This window comes from Dipodomys ordii, unplaced genomic scaffold (genome assembly GCF_000151885.1).
Source record: "Dipodomys ordii isolate 6190 unplaced genomic scaffold, Dord_2.0 Scaffold53, whole genome shotgun sequence".
Taxonomy (NCBI): domain Eukaryota; kingdom Metazoa; phylum Chordata; class Mammalia; order Rodentia; family Heteromyidae; genus Dipodomys; species Dipodomys ordii.
In genome coordinates, this window is record NW_012267269.1 from 3,437,014 (window position 1) to 3,463,556 (window position 26,543).

The 26,543-nt window shown below is 33.4% G+C and overlaps 1 protein-coding gene across 1 annotated transcript in view; it reads left to right on the plus strand.

Moving 5' to 3' along the window:
• The window catches only part of Cntln (centlein, centrosomal protein), a 192,596-nt gene that overhangs the window by 138,921 nt on the left and 27,132 nt on the right, over positions 1 to 26,543 (plus strand). The window contains exons 16-17 of the mRNA XM_013020759.1: positions 113 to 336; positions 23,460 to 23,648. Of these exons, the coding sequence (XP_012876213.1) occupies positions 113 to 336; positions 23,460 to 23,648 (413 nt within the window). The remainder of the gene's footprint in view (positions 1 to 112; positions 337 to 23,459; positions 23,649 to 26,543) is intronic.

Consider the following 26,543-nt stretch of genomic DNA (forward strand, 5'->3'; position numbering starts at 1 on the left):
CCCCCCCATCCCAATCCTTCTCCTTTCCCCCTCCCCCCCACCCTCTTTCTCCCCCCCCACCGACAATATTTAATCTTATTTTAAAAATATTTTGAACATTATTTTTATTTAGTTAACAGAGATAAGTCTAAAAATATTACTGCCCAGAAATCAAGTAGCAGTTTAATCTTTTTACGAGAACGGATTATATCCTTGCAACAACAAAACAATGTACTTCAGAATGCCAAAAAAGCAGCAGAATTGTCTGTGAAAGAATACAAAGAAGTCAATGAAAAGCTCCTCCATCAACAGCAAATATCTGATCAACGATTTCAAACAAGCAGACAGACAATAAAGGTAAAAGAAACTTTAAATTATACTACACTGTGTTTATTTGTGGACATTTGATTTTACATGAGCTATTTAGTTCAAATTGTGTTCAACATGTTTCAATCTAAAAAGTAAGTCTTAGGTGCTACTCTGGATTTGGATAATATTACTTCATTAGAACTTTGAGTTACTAGATCTCTTTAATAAAGTGCATATTAAGGGATAAATCTAGGAGAAGGAGCTCAAAAGACTTCACCAGCATTTTATTTCATTTTTTAAAGCATTGTGTTCCATATTTTTAATATTTAATTGTGAAAAGTAGGTTTTATAAGTGAATTTAGCTTAGTCCTTTGTACATGTCTGTAATTTTGTTTATGATTATCAATTACATTATTAAACTAATTTACTCTTTACAAATACTAGCATAAAATATGAAGCTTTTATTATGAATATCTTTTTTGTGTGTTCTGGTATGGAGGATTGAACTTAGAGCCTTGTGCTCTTGCTCAGTTTTTTCACTCCAGTGGTGCTCTGCAACTTAATGCATGCTTCCAGTCCAGCTCTTTTGCTAATTAATTGGAGATAGTTTCACAGACTTTTCTGCTATACTCTTCAGATCTGTCTCCTGAAAGCTTGGATTATAGGCGTGAGCCACTGGTGCCCAGCTACAGACATCAATCTTAATATGTAATAATAAACTACTATCTTTTAACTGTTGATTTGAGTGTTCTTTAATAATTTTAGACACATTATAATATAATCTTACCTATTAAAAGAAAATGAAAAAGGAAAGATTGTTTCTTCATTCTTTCTTAGTGTGAAGTTCCTTAGCTATATACATTATAAGGAAAAGGAAAATTGTATGCCAGGGATTTAAGTAGAAATCTGAATAAGACATATATTTTATTTTTAAATTCTTAACAATTTTACTTCTTTTTCTGACAACAAAACCCACATTTGTATCAGAGATACTGATAGTAATAAAGTAATAATTGTGTAATATAATATATTCTTTGATTAATACGTGGTTCATGAGCATTTTAGAGAGTATATGATATAAATGATCCAATGAGTTGCTCTTAGAGGCATTTCTTCCTGAATGCAATATAGAAAGCTACCCTCCCTGCCAACATTAAGTTTTAGCTGTTTCAGACCTCATCTAATACAAGGTGAATGTCATATATTTACCATAACACCACAGTTTTATACTTTATATTTAATTATATTTATGATTTATTTATAATTATTGCTCTTATAATGTGTAGGTTATTACAACTTACAACTTAAATGTAAATATACTTTTGATACATATTAGTTTTAGATATTAGAAAGGTTCAGGTTCAATACCATCTGACTAAGGAAGTATTCTGGAAAAGATATGAGTAAAAATTTGTGCACTTCCTATAGTCATACTGATTCCTGAGCCTGACATCTGGAAGATGATGATTAGAGGCCATTCTAGGCAAAAGTATTCACTAGATTTCATCCCCACAATAGCCATCATAAAGGTCAGGATAGAGATTTGGTGCCAGTAGTAGAGCACAAACCTAAAAGGATGAGGCCCTCTGTTCAATCCTAGGTAATAACAAAAATTATTTAGAGATTTATTAATGCATAAATGGCTAATGAACTCAAATATAGTTAGTGAGGAACTCAAGTGAGATTTCAATTGTACATTTTATACTGTGGGGTTACCGAGATAGTAACCAAACTTAAAAGTCTCTACTAACAAAGTAACCTCTTGTGCAAGGTTACATGGATAAGCACAGACTTCTTTAGTCAGTGCTTTAGTTTTCGATTTTCTGTTGGCTTCTTATGATAACTTTGCAAAAAGTATTGTCCCTTATGTTATGTCATATAAATAGGATAAAATAATAAATTAAATAAAAAGAATAAAAGTGAGTATTTAAATAAGTAGTCCAAGGTTCCTAAATCCTTCTATATATCTAAGGTGGCATTTTATATGATTTTGAGTTTAATAGTCTCTTTGTGTGTGTGTGTGTGTGTGTGTGTGTGTGTGTGTGTGTGTGTGTGTACCCAGTACTATGCCTTGAGCTCTACACTTTACACTGTGCTAGATTTTCTTGCTTGTGGCTGACACTCCTATCCTTGAGCAGCACTTCCAGCTTTGTGTTTTGTTGGTTAATTGGAGGTGTAGTTTCTTGGACTTCTTTGCCTGAATTGTCTTCAAACTGCAGTCGTTCAGGTATCATTCTTCCGGCTAGCTAGGGTTACAAGTCCTAGCCACCAATGCTTGGTTTCTGAACTTAACATTTTAAAAGAAATTCTGTTGCTTCTAATAGATAATAGGCTTATGAATAAAAAAGTCATATATCAGTCAGGTGCCAATGGCTCATGCCTGTAATCCTAACTACTCAGGAGGCTGAGATCCGAGTATCATGGTTCAAAACCACCTCCGGTAAGAAAGTCCGTGATACTCTTATCTACAATTAACCACTAGAAAACCAGAAATGGCGTTGCGGGTTCAAGTGGTAGAGTGCTCACCTTGAGCTGAAGAGCCCAGGGACAGTGCCCGCCAGGCTGAGTTCAAGCCCCATGATCAACAACAACAAAAAATCATATATCACATTTTTGATAATTTTCAGATGCTAGCATAATTGAGATCATAGTATAATTTTCATTACATGGAAAAAGATTGATTTACTGACTAGTTTCATTCACGATAAGGAATTGAACCTATCAATATCATCTAAGGAGCTCAATAAAAATTGGCAAATCCTTTCATAGGTTATATAGTGTCCTAAATATATTGGTGCTTTGGACTTAATGTAAAGGTTAGTAGCCTTGTGGTGGTGTACTTTCAAGGAGACTGAAAAATATCATTTCCTGTTGGTCATAGACTGAAAGGCTTATGCCATTTATTTATATTACTTTTCTAGTACTCAGAGGATTTTAATTTCTGAATCTTGACTTGCACAATGGTCATATATTTCCAAAGGAAGAAGGTTATCTTTTTAGTCTCAGAAATAATATACTTCTCTATGTTAATAATATGATAATCTTATCGAGCTATAATTGTTGTTTCCAGAAGGGAGAATGACAATATTTCTAAAATTTATAGTAGAGATGATTTATAAGCAGTATTGTAGAGAACTAGACTTTTACCCTAGATTATTCTTGCCAAGTAGCCTTTGGTCTTCTTCATGTTAAGTGCTTGGCAACACATAGAATGTCAGAATGATCCCAAGACTCAAATATAATCTTTGAACATAAATTTTATAAACATACACCATTGTTTATTTTGTGATTAGACACCAGTGTCTGATTTCTTCATGAATTCTTGACTCCTCTACTCTCTTGAGTCACATACAGTTTTGGAGCAACCTGTTTTGTTCTCAGAAACATTTTTGGAAAAACAATCTAAAATGTAAAACAGTTTTTCTTTTATAGACTTTGATTTTTCAAGTTTGTTTCATCTCTTGTCCAACTATTTTAGCCAATTAATCTCAAATTATGTCAGTGAAATTCTAAATCAAAGACTTTGACTAAGTGGAAGAATTGTGAATTAAGTACTACAGAGCATACTCTATTCAACAATTGCCTTAAGGTTTTAGATTAATCTAGCGCAAAAACAAAACTGGCTCTTTAGTTCATTTTTTCAACCTTTTAATTCTACAAGGGTCATGTTTTAGTTATTTATTTATATATTCATTATTAAGTTCTTGTACAAAGAAGTTACAATTCCACAAGCCAGGTTATGCGTGCAAAGCTTCTTCATCAATGTCACCCTTCCAATTGTCCTCTTTTTTTCTCTCTCTCCTGGCCCTATCCTCGAGTTATGTAGCTCATTTTTTATATAATGTATATTGAATACAGTGACTGCATTTACTCATCTTTCCTTCCTCCTTTCCCATGCCCTCCTTTTTCCCTCCCTCTAAACATATTTCCAATTTAAAAGGGTTATATTAATTAATCTGCATAATAAGTTTCATATATTTAGACTTATATGATTGCTTTGTATCCTAAAATGGTAGTTGTGTTTGGTTAATAAGTGTGTTTAACTGTATTGGAGCCACATTTTTCTGTCTGGAATTACAGAATTTTAAACAGCCTCATTTTCATTGTGATCTGTGTAACACATTTCTAGTAATGACAAAGTAGAAAACCATTCTTATTCTTCATTGCTAGTCTCCAAAGTTTTCTTTTACCTTCCCCCAATAGTTTGTATAGTACACAATCCTTGTAGGGTATTCAGTTTATATATGTCAGATTCTCTAGGGCCATGGCTTTTGCCAGATGAAGCACTTTTGATTTTGAAGCTGATGAAACACAGTGCGATTATTGATCTGTGCATGACATAGCCTGTCTCTCTCCTGGCAGAGTGTAGCAACATTTATCCAGGAATTTGTGAAATGTCACTCGGATCATGTTCGCAAGGTAAACTGTGCAAAATCCAGGATCTGAGCTGAGAATCCATGTGGAATTAGACGTGACTGTCTTATTTCTACATGTGATCTTCTAGATGAACCAAGTGATATTTGTTAACAGAATGTCTCGGTCCTATATTACACTTTGTTAGGAAATATTATTATTACGTAGAGCACTGGGTACTAGAATATCATGCTTCTTAAATCAGATTCACTTCTATTTCCAGATTTACTTCTAATCTTACTGTAGAAAATATTAAGAAGAAAACACAGCCTAAATAGAAACCACTTTTCTGTTTATAATAAGGTCTTATATTTCAGTAATATTTTATTCTTTGTATCAATATACTTTCAAGGAGGTATTCTCATTAAAATGTGTCTGGAAGTGACAAATTATTAACATTTTTCTCACTATTGAATTCTAATATTTAACATTTCAGGGTTTAGTTTTAAATGGCGAGGATGTTTGTTTATACATGAATAGATGTGTTTATATTTGTTACAGTTCATATTAGTTTAATCTAAAATACTGTAATAATGAATATTCAGTGTTGAATTAAATATGACACCTATATGACACCTTTATAACAATTGTACATGTATACCATGAGATTATGAAAATTTATGTATATATTTATAGTACATATATTTGTGAATATATAGAGATATACATATGTGTACATAGATGCAAGTAAACTATAACATGAAGGTATACTGGAAATGGAGAGAGAGAGCAGTCATTTATCATTATCATTCTTTAGTAAAGATTTTACAGGAGGGGGCACTTGGACTGAACCCCTTAAAATTTGGTATGAGTTTGACAGATGTATGCATTCGATAAAGCCATTAGAACAAAGGAAAGTTTGAAAAGACATTAACCTGAGAGAGCAGTTTGTAAAGCATAGTGAGTAATTGGGTACAGGTGTTGTTCTCAACTCTGGCTGTATATCATCCTTACCTAGGAGGCTTTAAAAGCTACCTATATTCAGGCCCCATAGTAAGCCCATTTCAATCCAAGTATAGTCTGAGAATGGGCCATGGACCATGATACTTTTAAAATGCTGTCAGGTGATTTTAATGTATGGTGAAGACCTGACACTAATGTTTGAGAAAACAGAGATTGAATGCAAGCAACTAGATAAGGTTGTTTAAAAATCAAGGCAAAATTCTATAAAAGTATATTCTATTACACAGTAGTAAATAATAAAAGTACGAAGTGTTTTATTAAATGAAAGATATTTTAATATGGTAAATAACTGTACAAATGGGAAGCTTAAAAAAGAGCTAGGGGATATTTAAGATGCTTTTCAGGTCTCTAATTTAAGTGAGCACAAATTGATGATAAAAAATTAGATTTGTGATAGTGTAATGTAATAAATATTGCTGCAATAAATACAAAGGAAGCTGGATAAAATGTACTAAATACCTTTGTAAATGCATCCCAGAATTTGTAAAAGAGACAGAAAAAGAACAGAAAGAGAAGAAAAGAACAAAGTGAAAAGAGAAAAGAAAAAGAAAGGAAAGAAAAATAATATAAGTCCCCAGAGGCTAAGTCAATGACAACTTACTGTGGTAGCTGATGCTAAGTTGGCACCAAAGTGGAGATACGTAGTAAATAATAGGATAATGATCCTCAGGAGTTCCTTAGAAGCTGAGATCTGAGATTTGAAGTTCAGAGCTAGCTCAGGCAGACAAGTTTGAGACAGTTAACATTTGTAAAATTTATAAATGTCAGATGTGGAGGTGTGGTTGAAGTGGTAGAGGCCCTGAGCTCAAGCCCCAGTACCAACATTTAAAAATTAAAAATAAAGTAAAACCCTCAAAAACTGAAGGTAAATAGAAATGAGAGTTCTAAAGTCTAAGCTTTGGACTTTCCAACATTTGGATGTTGGGAAGATGAGAAAAGTCTGGAAAGAGAGAATATAAATAAAAGAAAAACCAAGAGAATGGTTTACCTAAAGACAGACAATGAAAACATTGAAGAAGGATATGGTAACTGTCAAATGCTGCTGATAACAATGAATTCATGAGAGCAACTTAGGAATAGGAAGAGAATGAGAGAAATTGGAGGAAATTACATATACATATATTCTATAATTTTCTCAAAGAGCCTTACTAAAACAAAAGATTGTGTAAGTCTAAGTGCTCTCCTACTCACACTGAATATTGAAAATATTTTAAAATGTTTATATAATACAGCTACAAAATATCTTTCCACAAATTTTCAAAGAATTGAAAACCTACTAATAGTACTAACATAAATGAAGTTAAAAAATGATTTGAAAATTAACAGTTTCTGCTGGACTCTAGTGGCTAATGCCTGCAATCCTAGTTCCTCAAGAGAGAGAGAACTGGAGGATTGAGGTTCAAAGCGAGCCAGGCAGAAAAGTCTGAATGACTCTATTTTTGAATAGTCAGCAAAATGATAGGCTGGAGGCATGGCTCAAATCTAAGAAGTTAACAAAATAATAAAGATGAGAAATTAATTCAAGTTGAATTCCAATGAGTAGTATATATTAAATCTTACAGCATGAAAGTATGGTAGTAATCAGATAGAATTTACATAATTAAATACTTAGTAAAAAAGCCAGGAGAGGGTGCTCATTTGTCATCCCAGCACTGAGGAAGCAGGATGATCATGAGTTTGAGGCCAGCCTGGGCAGCATAACAAGACTTTGTTATCAACCAGATTCTTCTTCAGTTCTTAACTCTTCTCCCCTGGATTGCTTTTACTTTGAGTCTGGCTCTCACTACATGCTAGTAAGATGGCTGTGATAATTCTAGAATGTAATCCCCTGGGGAGGAGAAGTCCAGTAGATGAGAGTCTGATATAGAAAGAGAGGTTTATATAGATAACAACAGCAGAGCACACCTACTGATATCATAATTTAATTTTTTTTCAGGTAATGGGTAGGTTTATTTATCATTCTGGCTGGCACCAGGCCATGTTGGCCCTCCACATGGCTGGGAAAAGCCTGGGAAAGAGCTGGGAAAGGGAGAGAGCTGGGAAAGAGAGAGAGCTGGGAAAGAGAGCCCGATATCGTATTTATCTTAAAGCATGTCCTTTACACTAAAGAAGCAAAAAAATGCTAGCCAGAAAAACAGGCATAAGAAAGTATATATTTTGTTGGCAAAATTAAAGACATAAATTCAAGGTACTATAATTTTCCTATATAAGTATTTCTAATTCTTATACAGAATTTGAAAGATAATTTTTAAAAATTATATGAGAATTATTTCTATGCTCTTAATATAATTATATTAATATAATTCTGTTAATAACAATAGATACAGAATATAAAAAATAACAAAAATAACAAAATGTGTTTAGGGAAAAGTAGAAGAAAAGTGTTGTATATGATTGAAATTGATTTGCTGTCAGATTAAAGTATAACTACCAGAAACTTTATGTAAGCATCAGTGTTACCACAAGAAGATACACAAAATGAGAAAAGAATCAAAATATGTCACTACAGAAAAGAGAAGAAATAAACAAGACAGTAACAAAAGAAAAGAGGGATCAAAGAACTACAGAACATATATTGACAGAATGCCAGTATAAGTTTTCACTATCTATGGGGAGTTTAAATGTAAGTGGATTAACCTTGCTAACAAAAAGCATAAGATGGCTAAATGGATTAAAACAATCCAACTATTTGCTGCCTACAAGAGATTTATGGTAGGTTTAAGGAAGCACAAGTGAGAAGTTAAAAAATGGAAAATGATAGTCCCTGCAAATGGTAAGCCATGGAGGGAAGAGGTGACTGTATCAGTATAGTCTGTTGAACTAAAGTCTGTTTTTTAAAGAAAAAACATTCATCTGAAAGAAGGATGCATTTACCAAGAAGATAAAACATTAAATCTAAGCACAACCTTAAGAGCTCTTTAATAAATGAGGCAAATTTTGACAGAATTGAAGGAAGATATTGTAAGGTCGGCTCCTGGATGGCGAGCAGGGAGCAGACTCCACCCTCCTCGCAGCAAAGTCTCCACCCAGTACCTATGTTACTCATGCCACCAAGGGACAGCTGCTGTTCGCTGCCTTCTCTGGGAGGGGACCAAATTCCAGCCTTTTACCCCTATTGTCGATGTCCCTTGTCAGCAGGAAGTAGCCAGAGAGAATCTGTGCCCTATCTCATGATTATTAAAAGGCTGGAATGTAAGGTCCACTCCTGGATGGCTAGCAGACCCCACCCTCCTTGCAGCAAAGTCTCCACCCAGTACCTGCATTACCTAGGTAACTGGGACATCTGGAAGAGGTCACATCTGCATCCTCTGAGGTCACATCTGAATTTCATGTGGCCACACCTTTCTCTGCCCATACCCTAGATAAGGCCTAGCCCAGGCCCCGATGCCCTCTCTCTGCTCTCTCTCTGCTCTTCTCTAGCTCTTCTCTTTTCTAGCTATTTTCTCTCTTTGCTAGCTCTCTCTTAGCTCTTTTCCCTAGCTCTCTCTCTTTCTCTCTTTCCCAGCTCTCTCTTTCCCAGGCCTTTCCCCACTGCGTGGAGGACCAAGATGGCCTGGTGCCAGCCTGAACGATGAATAAACCTACTCTTAACCTGAATACCACGTGCATGGTGCTGTTCTTACTCGGCTACCTCTTTTTAAAAACCTAACATAAATATAACAACACAAAGCTCCACTTTTAATGGTGGATAGAACAACTAGACAAGATTAACAAGGAACTAGGGGATCTAAACAACTAACTGGACCTAATAGACATTTGCAAAATACTACCTCCAGCAACAATACATATTCTTCTCAACTACGTCTAGAACAATTTCCATGATAGATTATAGATTAGGTCACAAGGCAAATGTTTCATTCAAGATTAAAATCAAGTGAAATATCTCTCCTGACTATTATGGGAAAATTATAAATATCAAAGTTAAATTGGAGAATTCCCAAATATATGGAAACCAAACCAAAATCTCTTGAACAACCTGTGTACCAAAGAAGTCACAAAGGAAATTAGAAAACATTAAGATGAATAAAAATGAGACTACAACATACCTAAACTAATGGGCTGCCACAAACTTTTTTTTTAAATCATTATTGGGGCTTGAACTCAGAATCTGGGTGTTCTCCTTTAAGTTTTTTGCTCAATGCTTGCCACTTGAGCCACACCTCCATGTTCAGCTTTTTGATAGTTAAAAGGAGATAAATGTCTCACAGACTTTCCTGCCTGGGCTGGTTTCTAACCTCAGCATCCTGAGTAGCTAGGATTACAGGTGCCTGACAACACAAAGGCAGTCTTAAGAGGGAAATTTCTGGGGCTGGGAAGGTGGCTCAGTGGTAGAGCGCTTGCCTTGCATGCATGAGGCCATGGATTCCATTCCTCAGCACCACATAAGTAAAAAGAAAAAAGCTGGAAGTAGTGCTGTGGCTCAAGTGTAGAGCACTAGCCTTGAGCTGAAGAGCTGAGGGATGGTGCCCAGGCCCAGAGTTCAGGCCCCATGACCAGACCCCCACCCCCAGAAAAAGAGGGAAGTTTCTATATTGTACTGAATACTTAAACTCATTAATAAAGTAGATCTTTTTTTAAATTATGTTGCTGTCTTTAAGTAGTTGTACAAAGGAGTTGCCAGTTAAAGCAGTTTATGAATATAGTGCAACTAGATCTGTGTTACCCCTTCCCACATTCTCACCCATCCCTCCCAACCTGCCCATTCCCACACTTTTTTTTAAAATAAGTTTTTTTTATTGTGAAAATACCATATAGAGGGGTTATAATTACATGAGCAAGGTAATGAATACAGTTCTTATCAAGCATTGTTGCTTCCTTCTTTGTTATTTCCCTATCATCTCTGCCCTCCCATCTCCAGGACTACACCCCTCCATCTAAATTGTAAAGTTTGTTTTTTGACATAGAGTCTCTTACCTCTCATGGTTGCAATGGATTCACCTGTATCCCTATTTAAATAATTTGTTTTACAAAAGAGGAGGCAACAATACTTGTTAAGAAATGTACTCATTACCTTACTCATGTGATTGTAACCCCTCTGTATGGTATTTTCACAATAAAAAAACTTACTTTAAAAAAAAAAAACAAACTTTGTTTTGTCCTTCCCTTCCCCAAATTATACCATCTTCAAATACAGTGAAAACAGGGCTTATGCTGTGGGGGAGGGACATACAAAGCAACAAAGAAATCACCTTATAAATACGTTAAAAACAATGGATTTTGTAGGGTGTACATTGAATTCTTGACTGCATTCTCTGCCCTTCTCTTCATTCTTCTGCCACTCCCAACCATAACCCTACCCCACCTGTTCAAGTACCTTGATTTTCATATTTAAAAAAGTAGATCTCTTGTTAAATGGTTTTATGAGAAGTTTTTAAAGTAGAAATATTTTGATACAATTAAACCTGTTCATGACAAAAAGTGCCTTAGCAAAAGAGGAATAGTAGAGAATTTCTGTGTTTTATCAAAAGGTGTCAACCAGAAACCTGAAACAGCTATCATACTTGATGGAAGTTTCAAGTATTCCTTTAAAAATCAGAAACAAAGCCTTTAGAGTTCCTGTCAATGTCTTCAACTTTACACTCCAGGGTCTTACCAGCATATTAAAAAAGAAAGTGACAGTTAAAAGTATTAAAAATGGAAAACAAAACAATTGTCAGTTCTAGACATTATGCTTGTGTAAACTAAATCTCAATGCATTATCACTGTAACAGTAAATTTAGCAAGATCACTGGATATAAATTCAATATAGGTTGAGATAATTGGATTCATATTCAACAACAGTCAACAGAGTAGACAATTTAAAACAAGAAATTTTGAATGAGAACAAAAAATATGTGGTATTGGTTATGGAATACATACCAAGTTCAGGAATTCTAAAATGCAAAACTTAGTATATTTATTTTGAAATATATATAGTATATAAACATATATGGAAAAATAGGCATCAAAGACATTGAATAAATTGGAGTCAGGAGACAGAATAATAACTCTTACGTGTACTCATAATTGTCTTCACTGAGTAGTTGATACATAGGAATTCATTGTATTTTTCTTTATTATATTATTACACTTAGTGTTGTATTTGAAGTGTTTTATATCACTTCATTTAAAAATGAAGAAGGAAACCTACTGATATATTTACAAAAAGAATGCTAGAGATGAAACAAATATTTGCAACAAGAAAATCCGTTTGGTGGAGTATCTGCTCTGTGGGCTAAAGAAGAGTGAGAAGACGGAAGGAAGTACACAGAGAAGCTAAAGGAAAAATAGGAGGTGCTGCAATACAGAAACAAGAGAGGAGTTTCTAAAGTGAAAGATTTGGTCATCAGTATCAGATGCTATGGGTGAACTACAAATAGAAAGGTGCATTGTTGTTAGATTTTTACTTGAAAGGCTATATTCTTCATAGCAAATATTAGACTGGAGTCAACCCAAAACAATAAAGTAGGGGAAAAGAGCTCAAAACAAAAGCTGAAGAAAATGGACTGAGGAAGGGTAGAAATAACTAGGACAGAAAACTGTAATGTCTTTAATGTTTCTTTTTGCTTCATACCTCATCATCCCAGATTAGCTCTCTCAGTGCAGACCTGGACATGTGTACCAGCCACATCATCCAGATAGCTCAGACCCCATAGAAAAAGGGGTATTTTCCTTTTCCATCTTTCAGTCTTCCTCTCATTTCTATAGTAGTTAAATATATTTTACAGTCTTTTCATTATATGAATGTTTTCACCTACATTAACAAATCTGAGTCATGTTAAGATTCATGGTCAGGACACATTTCATACACTGCAGCACATTTAGCATTACTTTGTTTCTCCTACTTCACTGGAAATGCGAAGTGTGTCCACAAATTCCAAATATGTGTCTGAATGTAATATACTCTTTTAATTATTTTATTTTTAAATTTTATTGTCAAGGTGATATACCAGAAGGGTTACAGTTACATACATAAGGTAATGAATACATTTCTTGTCAAACTTGTTACCTCCTCCTCCATTTTTCTCCCTTTTTTTCTCCCCTTCTCACTCCCTGCCCCCATTGTACAGACCATTTCCAACATATTTTCTTGTGAGTATTGCTGTTGCATTGGTTTCCCCTTTGCCTTTGTCTCACCATTTTGTTGTTCCCCTTCCCTTCCCTAATTCAGATAAATGTATATATGATACCCAGGGTACCAAAATCAAATACAGTGACAATGGGATAAACCGTAGGGAAAAAAATACAAAAGAAACAAGACATCACAAAGTACATTAACAAAACAACCACTGATTTCTAGGAGAAGCCATACAATTAATAAAAGCAAAAATAACTCTCAGACCATCGTGTTCTTAAAGACTGATATGAATCATACTTTTTATAGCATATAAGTGATTACTCAGATTAAACTTTACTACTGAAAAATATAGGCAAGATGGTTTTCTTTAGAAAATGAAAGATTATAGAAGAAATTTCTATGTAAATTCTTTCCATGATAAAAAAATCACTGAAAAATTCTATGACTAATACAGTGAAACTCCCAGCTTCATAAGTTGTTTTTTTAATTGTTTCCTCTTGTAAAAGAAACTTCTACTCTGTGTTATGAGTGACATTTCTTTGGTAATTTTTACTGAAAAAAATTGCATTTCAAACAGTATAATAGCTTTTTATGTGGTAAAATCCAAAATACTTTAAATCTTACTTCTTTCGATATCCATTTTCCCCCTCTTGAATTTCAAGGAAACTTATAATTACTAGTATATGTCTGAGACAAGCAGAAATGGTCAGATAAGCTGATGTTAGGTGAAATGAACCCCAAGATAAGGATTCAAATGTTTTTTCTTTCTTGCGATTGTTTCTAACATATTTAAAAGATGATTTCTTTGTTGCTTTGTATGTCCCTCCCCCATGGTATAACCCCTGTTTCACTGTATTTGATGTTGGTATAATTTGTGGAGGAGAAGGGAAAAACAAATTGTTTAAATAAGGATACAGGTGGACCCATTGCAACAAGACATTATGTACAAAGATGTACAAGACGTTATGTCAAAAAACAAACTTTCCAACTTCGGAGGGTGGGAAGAAGGAAGGGTGGGAAGGGGAAACAAAGGAGGAAGCAACAATGCTTGATAAGAAATGTACTCATTACTTTGCCCATGTAATTGTAACCCCTCTGTACGGTATTTTCACAATAAAAAAATACTATTAGGTTGTTTCTCAAGGTTTTTAGTATGACATAGTTAGAAATGATCAACATCACATGTATACTTAGTGTTGCTGCTGTTAAATTTGTAATAGGTTGTAAGGTTTTTGAAATTCACAGCCTGACTGTCTGAAGTATTTATTTACGGGGTTTAGATGTAGTACAAATAAGGAAAGACATAGTTAACCATTAGCTTACCATAGAAATGTTAAAATTTCTTAAGAATTCAGATTCCCTTCATATTTAGGGTATAATTAAGAAATATGCAGCTTCTGACTAATTTGAATATATAAAGTTGGAAGTACAAATTATGATCTTTAGTCTCTGGGCTTATAAATGAAATGTTGACAATTTCCAATTTAAATCAGTGTGACAATTCATTAGTCTACTGAAGTGATCTAATAAACAATGCTCATGTAAATACTTATCAGAGTTTAATTGAAAATACTTTGTCTTATAAAACATCAATTTCAGAAATATATCATTATTATAAATTTTTAGAAGAAAAATATTGAGGAACAATGAAACTTTTCCTTTCAAATCTGTATAAAAATTAAATATTAGAAGAAATTTGTGATTTTCTAGACTCACTTTTAATAACAATAGTATAGATGGTATTCATATATATGGCTAATCTAGGCAACCCATTTTGGGTAATATATTACTCATAAGATGTATATTACCAGCCGAGCGCTGGTGGCTCATGCCTGTAATCCTACCTACTCAGGAGGCTGAGATCTGAGGATCATGGTTCAAAGCCCGGACAGGAAAGTCTGTGAGACTTTTATCTCCAATTAACCACCAGAAAACTGGAAGTGGTGCCGTGGCTCAAGCGGTAGAGCACTCGCCTTGAGCTGAAGAGCTGAGGGACAGCGCCCAACCCCAGAGTTCAAGCCTCACAACCAACCCCCTCCCCCCAGAAAAGTATATTACAAAAAGAAGTTGTTATTATAGTGATACTCCTAAAGGACAGAAAATTGAAGTAATGTGCTTTAACTTTAATCTAGTTAAAATATTGTTTTAGTTATTAAGATTATTTTGAAATGTACAATATAGCTAATATCACATAGGTTAAAATTTTACTGTAAGTGCATATCATACCAAATTAATAGTTTTTCAATATTTTGACTATTTTAATATTAGCAAAATGTTTAACTATTTGACATTTGAAATAGTAGTGTTGATTTTCATTTTGAGGAATCATTGAAACATACTTATAAAATAATGACTTAATTAGACATTAGCTAGAACTTGGCATTACATAATGTAAAAGTATTGAGTTAGTTTTACCTCTTGAAAATGTTATTGAAAATAGTATAGCTCCTATCCATATGCAGACATTTCTCTGATAGAATCTAATTTGAACACATCAGGACAGATTGGCATTTTTAGTACCATAAAAAAACTGCTTTGTTAATTGCAAACCATATTTAGTATGACCTTAGAACAAAGTAACACCTTAAGTGTCATGCTTTGTCTTTAATGTGTGCACTGGAGTAGGTTCATCTATGCTAGACAACTGCACTTCATGAAAAGAGTTTTTTCTTGATAGGCAATTAGCAGTAATTAGGAAAATTCACTTCGATAAGATGTCAACATGAGATTGTTTAAAAAAGTTGACTGTCAGTGACTTAAAAAGAAAGTTCTCTGACACATAGGTAAGGCAAGTGAAACATGAAATGTTAATTTAACTTTTCTGCTTATTATTCATGCACAATATTATTTTGTCATTCAGACACTACATTGACAGAGTGTAAGAGTGTTAAAGTAGTGCTGCTAGAATAAAAAGAAGATTAATCTACCATTGCCCAATTAGCCAAAGGTACTTAATGGTCTCTAAAGGCTACTGAAGTCTAACTACTAGCAAAGCATTGGTGAAAAGTCCTCTATATTACCTTCATTTGCTTGACATTTTGTGAAACATACTGTAGGCTTTTAATAACTGCATTTGTCAGAAAAATAGTTTATAGTGGTGATGTAGTAACTGAGGTGTTTTTCAAAAGACGTTTTGTTACACAGATAATCACATCTGCCTAAGAACTTTTTGTGTTGATTTTCAGTTCCTCATTTTTTTCTTTTGATGATCCTAAGTATCACAAGAAAGAAAAACTTAAGTTTTTAAATTTGAAATTCTTATTTCTTAATTTGAGTTATTTATCTATCTGTTGAATTACTTGTATGAGAAGTATCTGTTTGTAGAAATTAATGCAATTTTGATAACTTGTATAATTATTTGATTATACTTTTAGTTATATATATAGAAACAATGATTTTTATTTCTTTCAGTTTTAGTTCTATAAAAGTATAATCCAAATAAAAAATACTAACTATTTATTGGAGGGAGAAACATCATTAAAATTAGAGAGAGTGCTTGCTGTAAAACTCCCACAGATATTGTTAAATCTGAATTTTCTTTCTAGTCTCCTACTTCCATTCTGGTAACAAAATTGTTTTTATAATTAGTAAAGACCTCAATAAGATTGTAAAATTACTGCCTACGGAATTACTGATGCAAAAGTATCAGCCATAATAACCAGATTGTGATAATATAAATGAATTTATGTATTCAACACAAATAGTGTTCTATGTCAGTCTGAAGCAGAATTTGAGATAAGAAGTTTCCAATTAGTAATTGAAAACAGACCACTGCTATTCAGTAATTGCTTTTCCCTACTTTTTCTAGCCCTTTGGCTTTTGAAAGAAAAAATTGGAGAGCCCATTGTAGTTATAGATTATGCCTCATGTTTTATTCTTGTTACCATTTGACCTTTTCAGCACGCAACCTCTAACCTTTGCACCAACGTGATCTGTAAAGAGTTCCAATCATTTCATCCAAGGGCTTCCCGAAAATTTTGTCATAACATTCACATTTGGCTCAGTTCTCTAGAATTTCTTTGTGTCCATTTTTCAGATCCTACCCTCTAAATTAATACTATTTGCTGAATTTTTAAATGGTTCATTACTACCTAATGGTTTTAACTGATGGTAATATATATATATATGTATAAATATATATATACATATATATGACAAATTAATGAGTTATACAGGTTGTTTACTTTAGAAAAAAGTGGTAAGAGTTGTCTCTTTTTAGAAGTAAGGAATTACACTCCCATTTTATTCCTTTCTCTCGGAGCACTGCTTTTAAAACATTTGAATATTCAAAAGCATTTTCTTTACATGCTACAGCTAATATGTTCCTTGAGTAAGGTTTATATTAAATACTTAAGCAGATACTAAAGTCAGAAAAAAAGAAATGTCTTGTTTTGATAATGATTAGAAAAATGATTCTTTTCGGTTTAATTTTGAAGTTGTTACCTTTCTTTATTTGGCCTGTAGAATGTTTTCATGGATCACTTTTGTTTTCCTAGTAATTTACTCTTGGCCATTCAAAGGGAATCCTAATGAAGAAGCTATATGTTTTATCTTCTCCTGACTGCCCTAAGTTTACTTATTGGTATTCAATACCTGAGTTTCTCTCTGGAAAGCAGGTGGTTTTAGGTCTAGACCAGGGCATTTGATGTTTTCCTTACCATCTAGAAAAACGTATCAAGTATAGGGGATAGGGAATACATAGAGGTAAACTGCCTCTAGTTTACCAGAGAGGAATGGAAGCAGGAACAATTTCCCTTCTTCCTGTCTTACTGCTTCATGATGCTACTGTAGCTTGGATATAAAATGGCCTCCTCAGGCTCATGTGGCAAAGGGTCAGTTCCCAGCTGATGGAACTATTTTGGAAGTGGATAGAAACTTTAGCAGGTGAGTTCTAGCTAAGGGAAGTAAATAAAGGGTGGGAGACCTTTGAAAGTTATACCTGGTCTTTGATCCCATTCTCTCTTTACTTCTGGTCACCATGATGTGATGTATACTTTGCCTGGCATGAGGGACTAAAACCTCTGAAACAAAGTGCAAAATAAACCCTTCCTCTATTTCAGTTTTTATGAGTTTTTTTGCCCCAGTCATACAGTGTGATTGATATTCCTTACTACCTTTATTGTTAAATAATCCTAGATTTTAGATTGATAAATTGTTTAAGGGCAAGGATTATAATATTTTCCTTTTTAAAAAATATTGTGAAGGTGATGTACAAAGGAGTTACAGTTACATGTTAGTTAATGAGTACATTTCTTTAACATTTTAATTATTAAAATGGGCTGGTGCCTTATGCTTATATTTGTACTCAGGAGTCTGATATCTAAGGATTAAAGTTTGAAGCCAGTAAGGGTAGGAAAATCTCCAATTAAGCCCCCCAAATCCATTTGAGCCACAGCTCAATGATAGTGACAGCCTTGAACAAAAAAGCTAAGGAACAGCACTGGACCCTGGTCAAGCCCCAGGACTTAAATAAATAAATAAATATTCCTCCCATAGAACTAGTGCAGTACCCTATCACATTCTATATGTAAAAAAAAAAAAATTAAACGATAGATATTGGGTCAGGTTCTGAGTCTAGATACTTTCTACCCAAATCTTCCGGGAAATACCATTAGAACCCCATATTAAGGTGTTTTGTAAATGAATTCCTGTAAAAGTAACAGGGAGATATATTTACCATGTTCGTGAGATTTTAGAGTTACTATTAAGAATGGAAATAGGAAACATCTGCCAGGAGTTTTTATACTTGGTAAATTTAAACCACAAATGTAGATCTGGTAGAATTAACTTGCATTTCTAGCTTAGAAAATGGAACATTTTTAAAGAAAAAATTAATACGAAACTTGAATAAGAAAAATAGATGAACTAGAGGGACACATATAAACTACACATTGCAGGATTCAATATACTTGTGTGAGGGCAAGGTAGCACTAAAGAAACATAGGCTAAAGAAAGGGGCTGATGCTTTTTAAAACATTGTGACTCCTGTGTCTTGTATTTCCTTTGTATAATAAATTACCAGAAACTTGGCAATTGAGAAGTAACATGCCCTTTCATTCCTTCTGTGACAGATTATCAGTTCTGCTGCTCAGAGAATCACATGCTGTAATCAGTTTGTCAGTAGGGCTTCTCGCCTTCATATAGTTTAAACTTCTCTTCCAAGTTCATTTGCTTCTTGGAAAAATTTAATTCCTATATTGTAGAACTAAATCCCTTTCTTTGTTGCAAGTTGCTAGCTAGGGACAGTTCTCAAATTTCAGATTTCCATGTAGTCCATTCACAATATGTTAACTACTTTATCAAAGTCAGCAGGAGACTTTCCCCCTCTCTCAGCCCTTCTTTGAAGGGGCTTACCTGATTAGACCAATCAGGGAAATCTTAAAGTGACTTGATTAGGGATCCTAATTACATTCATAGAATCCCTTTTTATATAATGGTAGGTAATCATTGTGTTAGCCCATATTAGAATCCAACCACATTTAAGGGGAGATAGTATACCAGGACCTGGGCCATTGGTGGTCACCTGAGAATTGTGTTTACCTCATGACTTATTATTGAGAATAAATTCTTCAGTGTAAATGTGTTTCTTTCTCCTTAAAGTTGCTTGAATGATTCTTTCCTTTCTAAGGACATGTATTTCTGTAATGTTGTATTTAAAATTTAAAGACTTGATACATGAAATACATACATATAGATGAGGTGCCATGTGATATTTCAATACATGTAGTATTTGTCTCCATAAACAATTATCATTTTGTTATTGAGGACACATTCAAATCCTGTCTTCTAACTTTTTGACATATTCAACACATATTTTTATTTATAGTCTCCTTACTGTGCACACAAGAGTGTCCTACTCTTATCCAAGTACAAGTTACTGATCTCTTCCTACCCATCCTTGCAGCCTTTGGTAACACCAGTCTACTCTCACCTTCTGTGAGATCAACTTTTATAGATACTACGTGTAAATAACATCATATGGTACTTTCTTTGTATTTCATAATTCTAAAAATGTTGGTGTATTTCACATAGTACAATGCTTTTCAGTCCATTCTAGTGTTAGGTTTAAAGACTTAGTAAATAATATCTAGGTTTAAATTTTGTATAGTGTTCTAGCATATAACTTTTGGTTAGAAATAATTGACTAAAAAGAAATCTGAACAAATCCAGTATTTACTTTCATTGAAGTCTTTTTAAATTGAAATAGACTTCTAGAAGTCTATGGAAAGACTACAGTGTTGGAAAATAGAAACAGGAGAACATATCATACAGAATACATATCATACAGAATACTTTCACATCAAATAGAAGATTAATGTTCTTTAACTAATTGGAATGAAAAAGTAATTATGCCTAAATACAAACTAAAGTTTCTGAGAGTGATTATAGGAATGGTAGCTCTATACACTAAACAAAATGAATTAATTAATTCTGTCTTGACATGTCTTAGACTATAGGATAGCATTTACTACAAAATAACAATATCACCAATAATACTTAAAACTTAAAATCTACCAAGAGCAATCACAGATATTCTTAAAATTCTGTCTTCCAAACTGCCTTTGTTAGGTAGGCAAGAATCATCTTTTTTTTAAAATGTGGAAACAAAACCACATGCCTGCCTAAGGATCAGCTAGTAAACAATAGATCTAGCGAACTATAGCCCAGAAATTATGATCCTCGATCTGTGTTTTACTACTTCTGTTTTAAATATGACATAAATTGGTAAGCCTTTTATTTGAGTTGGAATGATAATAGTAGACAAAAGGGAACTATGTTACTGATTAAAAAGAAAACTAATAACTAATCATTTTAAGTATAATCTTACTAATAGATTTTATAGCAAATTAACATTTTTGTGGTCATCCACAAAAGTAGTCTTAGCAGATAAAAATTACCTGTTCTTCTTTCTCACTGATAGCATTTCTCAAGTAAGAAATGAGTTTTTAAATTAAGAGAACTTAGTACCATTCATGCCACAAATAATTAATTTTGAAATTTGTAAGTCTTATATGTAAATCATTGTTTTTAGATATTATGGTGAACACATAGGGAAACTAAAGCATAACCGTTTCTTCAAAATTTATTACATTTTTGCTGAAGAATAGGAGAAATAAAGAACAAAGATGGCCTTGTGAAGGAGAAAATATAATTTCTTTTTAAGAGTGAGAGATATTTCAGCAAGAGGAGACACGATAGAATCACTACTTTATAGAAGGCAGGCAGTTTTGACTTCTTATGCTGTCACATTGGGAAACCAATTGAAGCTAAGTCTTAGAAAGCTCTATTATTCCCAAACATCTGAGATTTGTTCTCTTGGGTAATAGGTCATTTTTGTTTAAGACAATGTTAGAAACTGAAGGAAAGTTTGAGGGAAGAGGAGGTTCTTGTAATAGTTTAAGTGAGCTGAGACTTTATTATGACCATGGCAGAAAGAAATGAATATATATGGCATGATTTATGGAACCTGACAATTGATTGGATTGAGAGAATTAACAAATAGCGAGGAGAGTGTTTTAAGCTTGAATTACACCAGCAACATTTTCATATTTAAGGAAACTGCATTTTCTTTTAAATATTAATTATTTCATACCTTTTGGACAATAATATTGTTCCAGTATCCCGATAATATTGAGATCGTTTTCTATAAGTTGTGTTTATGTGTATAGTCTTAGTTCCTAAGAAACATCCTATTATGTGTATAGTCTTAGTTCCTAAGAAATATCCTATATTATATATTACTGTATACTTGAGCTACATCTTTTGCTATTTCTAATTTAAACTCATTACAAAAAGATTTTTCCCTCTGAGGACTTTCAGTATCATTTTGTCTAATTGTTCCTTATGCTGCTCTCTCATATTATACGCTCCTTTAGAATGATAAAATAATAGTATAGTTAGGTATCCTCTTAAGGTACTTGGAGTTGTTATACTAGTACAATTTGGTGACATTCTGCTGAAACTAAATTGATGAACAGGAGATGGTTTTATTAATAATCCTTCAAAAAAGCATTCCTTGTGTGCTGTTTAGCAAAATATTTAGGTTATTAAAAATTCAAGTGGTAGGAGTTTAGTGCATTTCTACCTCAGTATTACAATCACAGCTTGTGAACTATCAATCAAGTACATAAAACTGAGTGAGTTTGTTTGCCATGCTATTTATTTGAACTAAATCCCTAACAAGCCTCGTCTGCTAATTGGACTTAACATTTATGTTGCTAAATGAGAAGCATTTTGGCTGCTCTGTAATGTAGTAAGTCCTACCCAGTGGAATAAACAAGTAACATCTGTTACCCTGTCCTGCTCCAGCTTGGCTTTTACCAAGTAAAGTACATCAGCCCTGAAGTCAAAGTTATCAAATATGTGAATCTTTGGCTCACTATCTATATGTGAAGACAAAGAAATAGTGCATCATGAATAAAGACTAGCCAAGCAAAAGACATGGAATACAGCTGGTTCTTTTTGTTTTAACTTAAAAAAATTTATGAACTTAAGCAAAACCTAGTAGAGGTTAGAATTTTTGTAAAGTTTTTACTTCACTTTTTTATTGCTATTGTTACATGAATCAGGTAGTAAGTAATGAGTACAATTCTTTTTTTTTTTTTTTTGGTCGGTCATGGGACTTGAACTCTGGTCCTGAGCGCTGTCCTTTAGCTCTTCAGCTCAAGGCTAGCGCTCTACCACTTGAACTACAGCTCCACTGTACAATTCGTTTTGAACCATGTATCTCCTTCCATCACTCCCTCTCAGGCCTTCCCTCTTGTTCCCACCCATAAGATATCTAGTTCGTTTTCCACATAATGTCTAGTGAGTATCGGTGTTGTATTTGTTCATCCCTGTTTTACCTTCAATATGCCCTCCCATATCCTATCCAAGCAAAACGAAAAGAAAACAAAATTAGCAAAGGCTCAAATAGCCATGTACATATATGATCATATGCTATGAAATGAACTCCAAGAAAAGGAAACGAGAGATTCTTTAGTTGTAAAGGATTTTTATACTATTTCTTTTTTAAAATTTTGTTTTACTGGAAAGATGCTGTACCAAGGGGTTACAGTTACATGAGTAAGGAAATGAGTACATTTCTTGTCAAGCATTGTTACCCCCTTCTTTGTTGTTCTCCCACTATTCCTTCCCTCCTCCACCTCCCTCATGTTGTAAAGTTCATTTCCAACATAGTGTCTTGTATCATTGTTGCAATGGGTCATCCTGTGTCCTTGTTTCAGTGTTTTGTTATTCCCCTTCCCTTTCCCAAATTAGATCAGTGTATATACAAGGTGCAGGGTACCAAAATCACATACCATGACAACCGGGGCTATACCATAGGGGGAAGAATATACAAAGGAAACAAAAAAAATCACATAATACATTAAAAACAACAACAAAGTAAAACCTCTTGTGTCCATATTTTGGGGTTCATTTTGCTTAGTATCATCTTATATGGTCATATATACATAGCTTTTGAGCCTTTCTGTTCATCTGATAAAATGATCCTAGACATATACTAATTATTCCAAATGAGGGAAACGTTGGGACCTATATTTCTCTGGATCTGGCTTACTTCACTTAATATGATTTTTTTCCAAGTCTTTCCATGATACTATTTCTATACTGAATTTTGTTTAGTATATCCCTGCCTATAGAATTATATGCTGACAGTTTTTAAATTAATAGTAATTACATTTAATTTACATTTAATGTCATTACATGTAATATTTTTATTTCTTTTTTTTTCAAGAAACTAAATGTGGATTTGTGTGGGCTTCGAAAAGAAAAAGAAGATTTATTGAAGAAATTGGAATCCTCGTCTGAAGTCACAAGTTTGGGAGAAGTTTCCCGAGTAGCCGCTCCACAGATACATGTTACATCACTAGCTTCTTCAAAAAGCATGGATTTGGAACTGAAGCAATTGCAATGTAAATTAAAGGTGATGATAAAGTATATCAAGCATGAAAAGATATGTTAAGTTGCTGTGTCTTTAAAGACATTTTATATGAACTCTAGTTTATTCTAACAAAGGTATAATATAATATACATGATCCAAAAATATAAATACTACATTTGACTTCATAATTCATTTTTAGCTTAATAAATTCCTGTTACACTGATGTTCTCTGGCTGGAAGAAATTATCCAACACAATGAAATCCTAACATAGTAACAAATGGGAACAGGCTGTTGTCTTCTCCCTATCCTTAATTTTTTTATCCACATGAAAAAAGTACTTCCAAACATACTGAATCAACACAAATAGAATAATTTTCTACACACTTACTACTTGTTTAGTTTGTTTTTCATTGTAGTCAGAAAAGGAGAAGGGAAGTGGGAAAGGGAGAAGCAGCAGATATCAAAGATGGACAGGTTTGATTTTAGCAAGTTGAACCTGTGAGTGAGAATAAAAGTAGTGTTTTCATTTTTGTTATTGTTTATAAATAATTATATCTAATGAAGGTAAAACTGAACAGCTGAAATAGACAAAGTCTCATAAGAAACAGGATCCATGCATTTCAGATGAGCAAGTTTGTTTTCATGCTGCTGCTTAAAACAATCTCATTTTTTTCACATTTAATAATTTTCTTCAGTTGAAGGTTGCTTGGTGGAAGCTATCAATAGGACTATAGTCATAATGAGAGTCATTAGAAAGGAAAATGTGATTGTAAATGCAGAGTGAGATCTAAATGACATAATTAATAATTATGAGAGTTAAAGGGTTTTAGAATATTGAATTGTCATATAGACTTAGCTAATATTACAAAAATTATGATTACAAATGGGTAAAATTTAAAATAGGTGATTATGTCATTCTTGAAAACATTTGGCTCTATTATTAATAGTTTAAAAAATGTCATTAACTGAGATACTTATTGTTTTATTTTTTTCTTTCTTTATTTTGAGACAAGGTCTCACTTTGTAGCTCAGGTTACCTGGAACTTACTGTGAAGCTCGCCCTAGCCTCTTGAACCAATAATCTTTTTGCTCCACCCTCCCAAATGCTGGAATAATAGAATGAAAAATAGGGATTTATGCATACTAGGCAAACATTCTAGCACTAAGCAACATCCCTACCATGAGATGCTTGTTTGTTTCTTGTTTGTTAGTGCCTGTACTAAGGCTCAACTACAGTCCTCATGTACCCCCTTTACTTACCCTTTACTTACTACTTGAGCTATGCCTCCAGGCCAACATTTTGCTGATTAAGATGGAGTCTCCGCAGACTTTTCTACCTGAACTGGCTTCTAACCATGATTCTCTAGGTGTCAGCTTCCTGTGTAACTAAGATTATAGACTAGTACCACTGGTAACCAGCTTTAGTTTTTTGAGATGACATCTCATAGTTAGCCTAGCACAATGATGAATAATTATAATTCTAACAAAAGGAACAATCCAGAGGGAATTTAATGTTTTTTTTCCATTTCCTGGAGTTCAATAAGCATGAATGATTAAGAAAAATATTCTGTTACTTGAAAAATTCACTAAGATTGTAGAATCTTTGATAATGCTAGAATAGGACATATAAAATATTGTGAAATTTTATACCATATTGAACATATACAATCAAAATTTGTAATATTCAAAAGTAGTCATATTGAGTTGGGTGCTAGTGGCTCATGCCTGTAATCCTAGCAACTCAGGAGGCTGAGATCTGAGGATTATAGTTCAAAGCCAACCCAAGCAAGAAAGTCTTTGAGACCCTAATCTCCAATTAAACAACCAAAAGTTGAAAGTAGAATAGTAACTTAAGAGTACTAAGCTTGAGCACAGAATCCTAGAGATGGTGCTCAGACCCTTGAGTTCAACTCCTAGAATTGGCACCAAAGGAAACAAAAATCATGTTGAGGTAGTTCTTAAAGAAATTAATATTAGATTTCATGGAAAATTAAAAATCTTGCAATTTTAAATTTGCATGACTATACCAGTTAGACACTTAAAGGTGACCTTGTATGATTAATGATTTCATCTCTTAATATTCATAAATTCAGCACAATTAAATATTATGCTAAAGAAATTCACAATACTCCTTATAGTATAGAAAGATTAGTGAAATAATTTCTTCAACTATATTGAGTTAAATTTTATTCTATGTATGTTAGTTTAATGCTTGTTAAAGCTAACAAATGCATTAATGTATGCAAACAGTATCTTTATTGTCTTTTATTGCAAAGGTGATGTACAGAGTGGTTACAGTTACGTAGGTGAAGTAATGAGTACATTTCTTTCTGAATATTGTCACCTCTTCCCTCATTTTCTCCCAGTTTTTTACTCCAGACTCCCTTCCCCCACAATTTGTATAATTCCTTTTAGTGTTTAATGAGTACCTCTGCTATATTTGTTCATGTTTTATCCCACCATTTCTGTGCTCCCCCTTACCCTCCCTACAATAGATAAACTTACATACAAGGCAAAAAGTACAGAAATAAAAAACAGCAGCAAAAAGGGTGGGAGGGGTAAAATAACAAAAAAACCCTTTGATTCTATTTCTCAGAGTTAATTTCAATAAACATCATTTTATATGATCATAGGCACATAGCTATTGAGTCTTTGTGATCCTCTCCTAAGAATATCCTCCTTTGGTCTCACTGTGAATGTTTAGAGTCCTGTTCAATTTATCATGTCCAAGGGTAATTTTTTTCTTTTACCATACATTGTGTTTATTAATAGATTTATAGGTACATTCTAATTACTATATATGAGGAAAACCATGCAACCTATGTTTCTTGGGATCTGTCTTACTTTGCTAAATGTAAATTTTTCCAATATCATTTCCAATATCATTCTTTTCTGATTAAAGAATAGAATTCTATTGTGCATATATACCACATTTT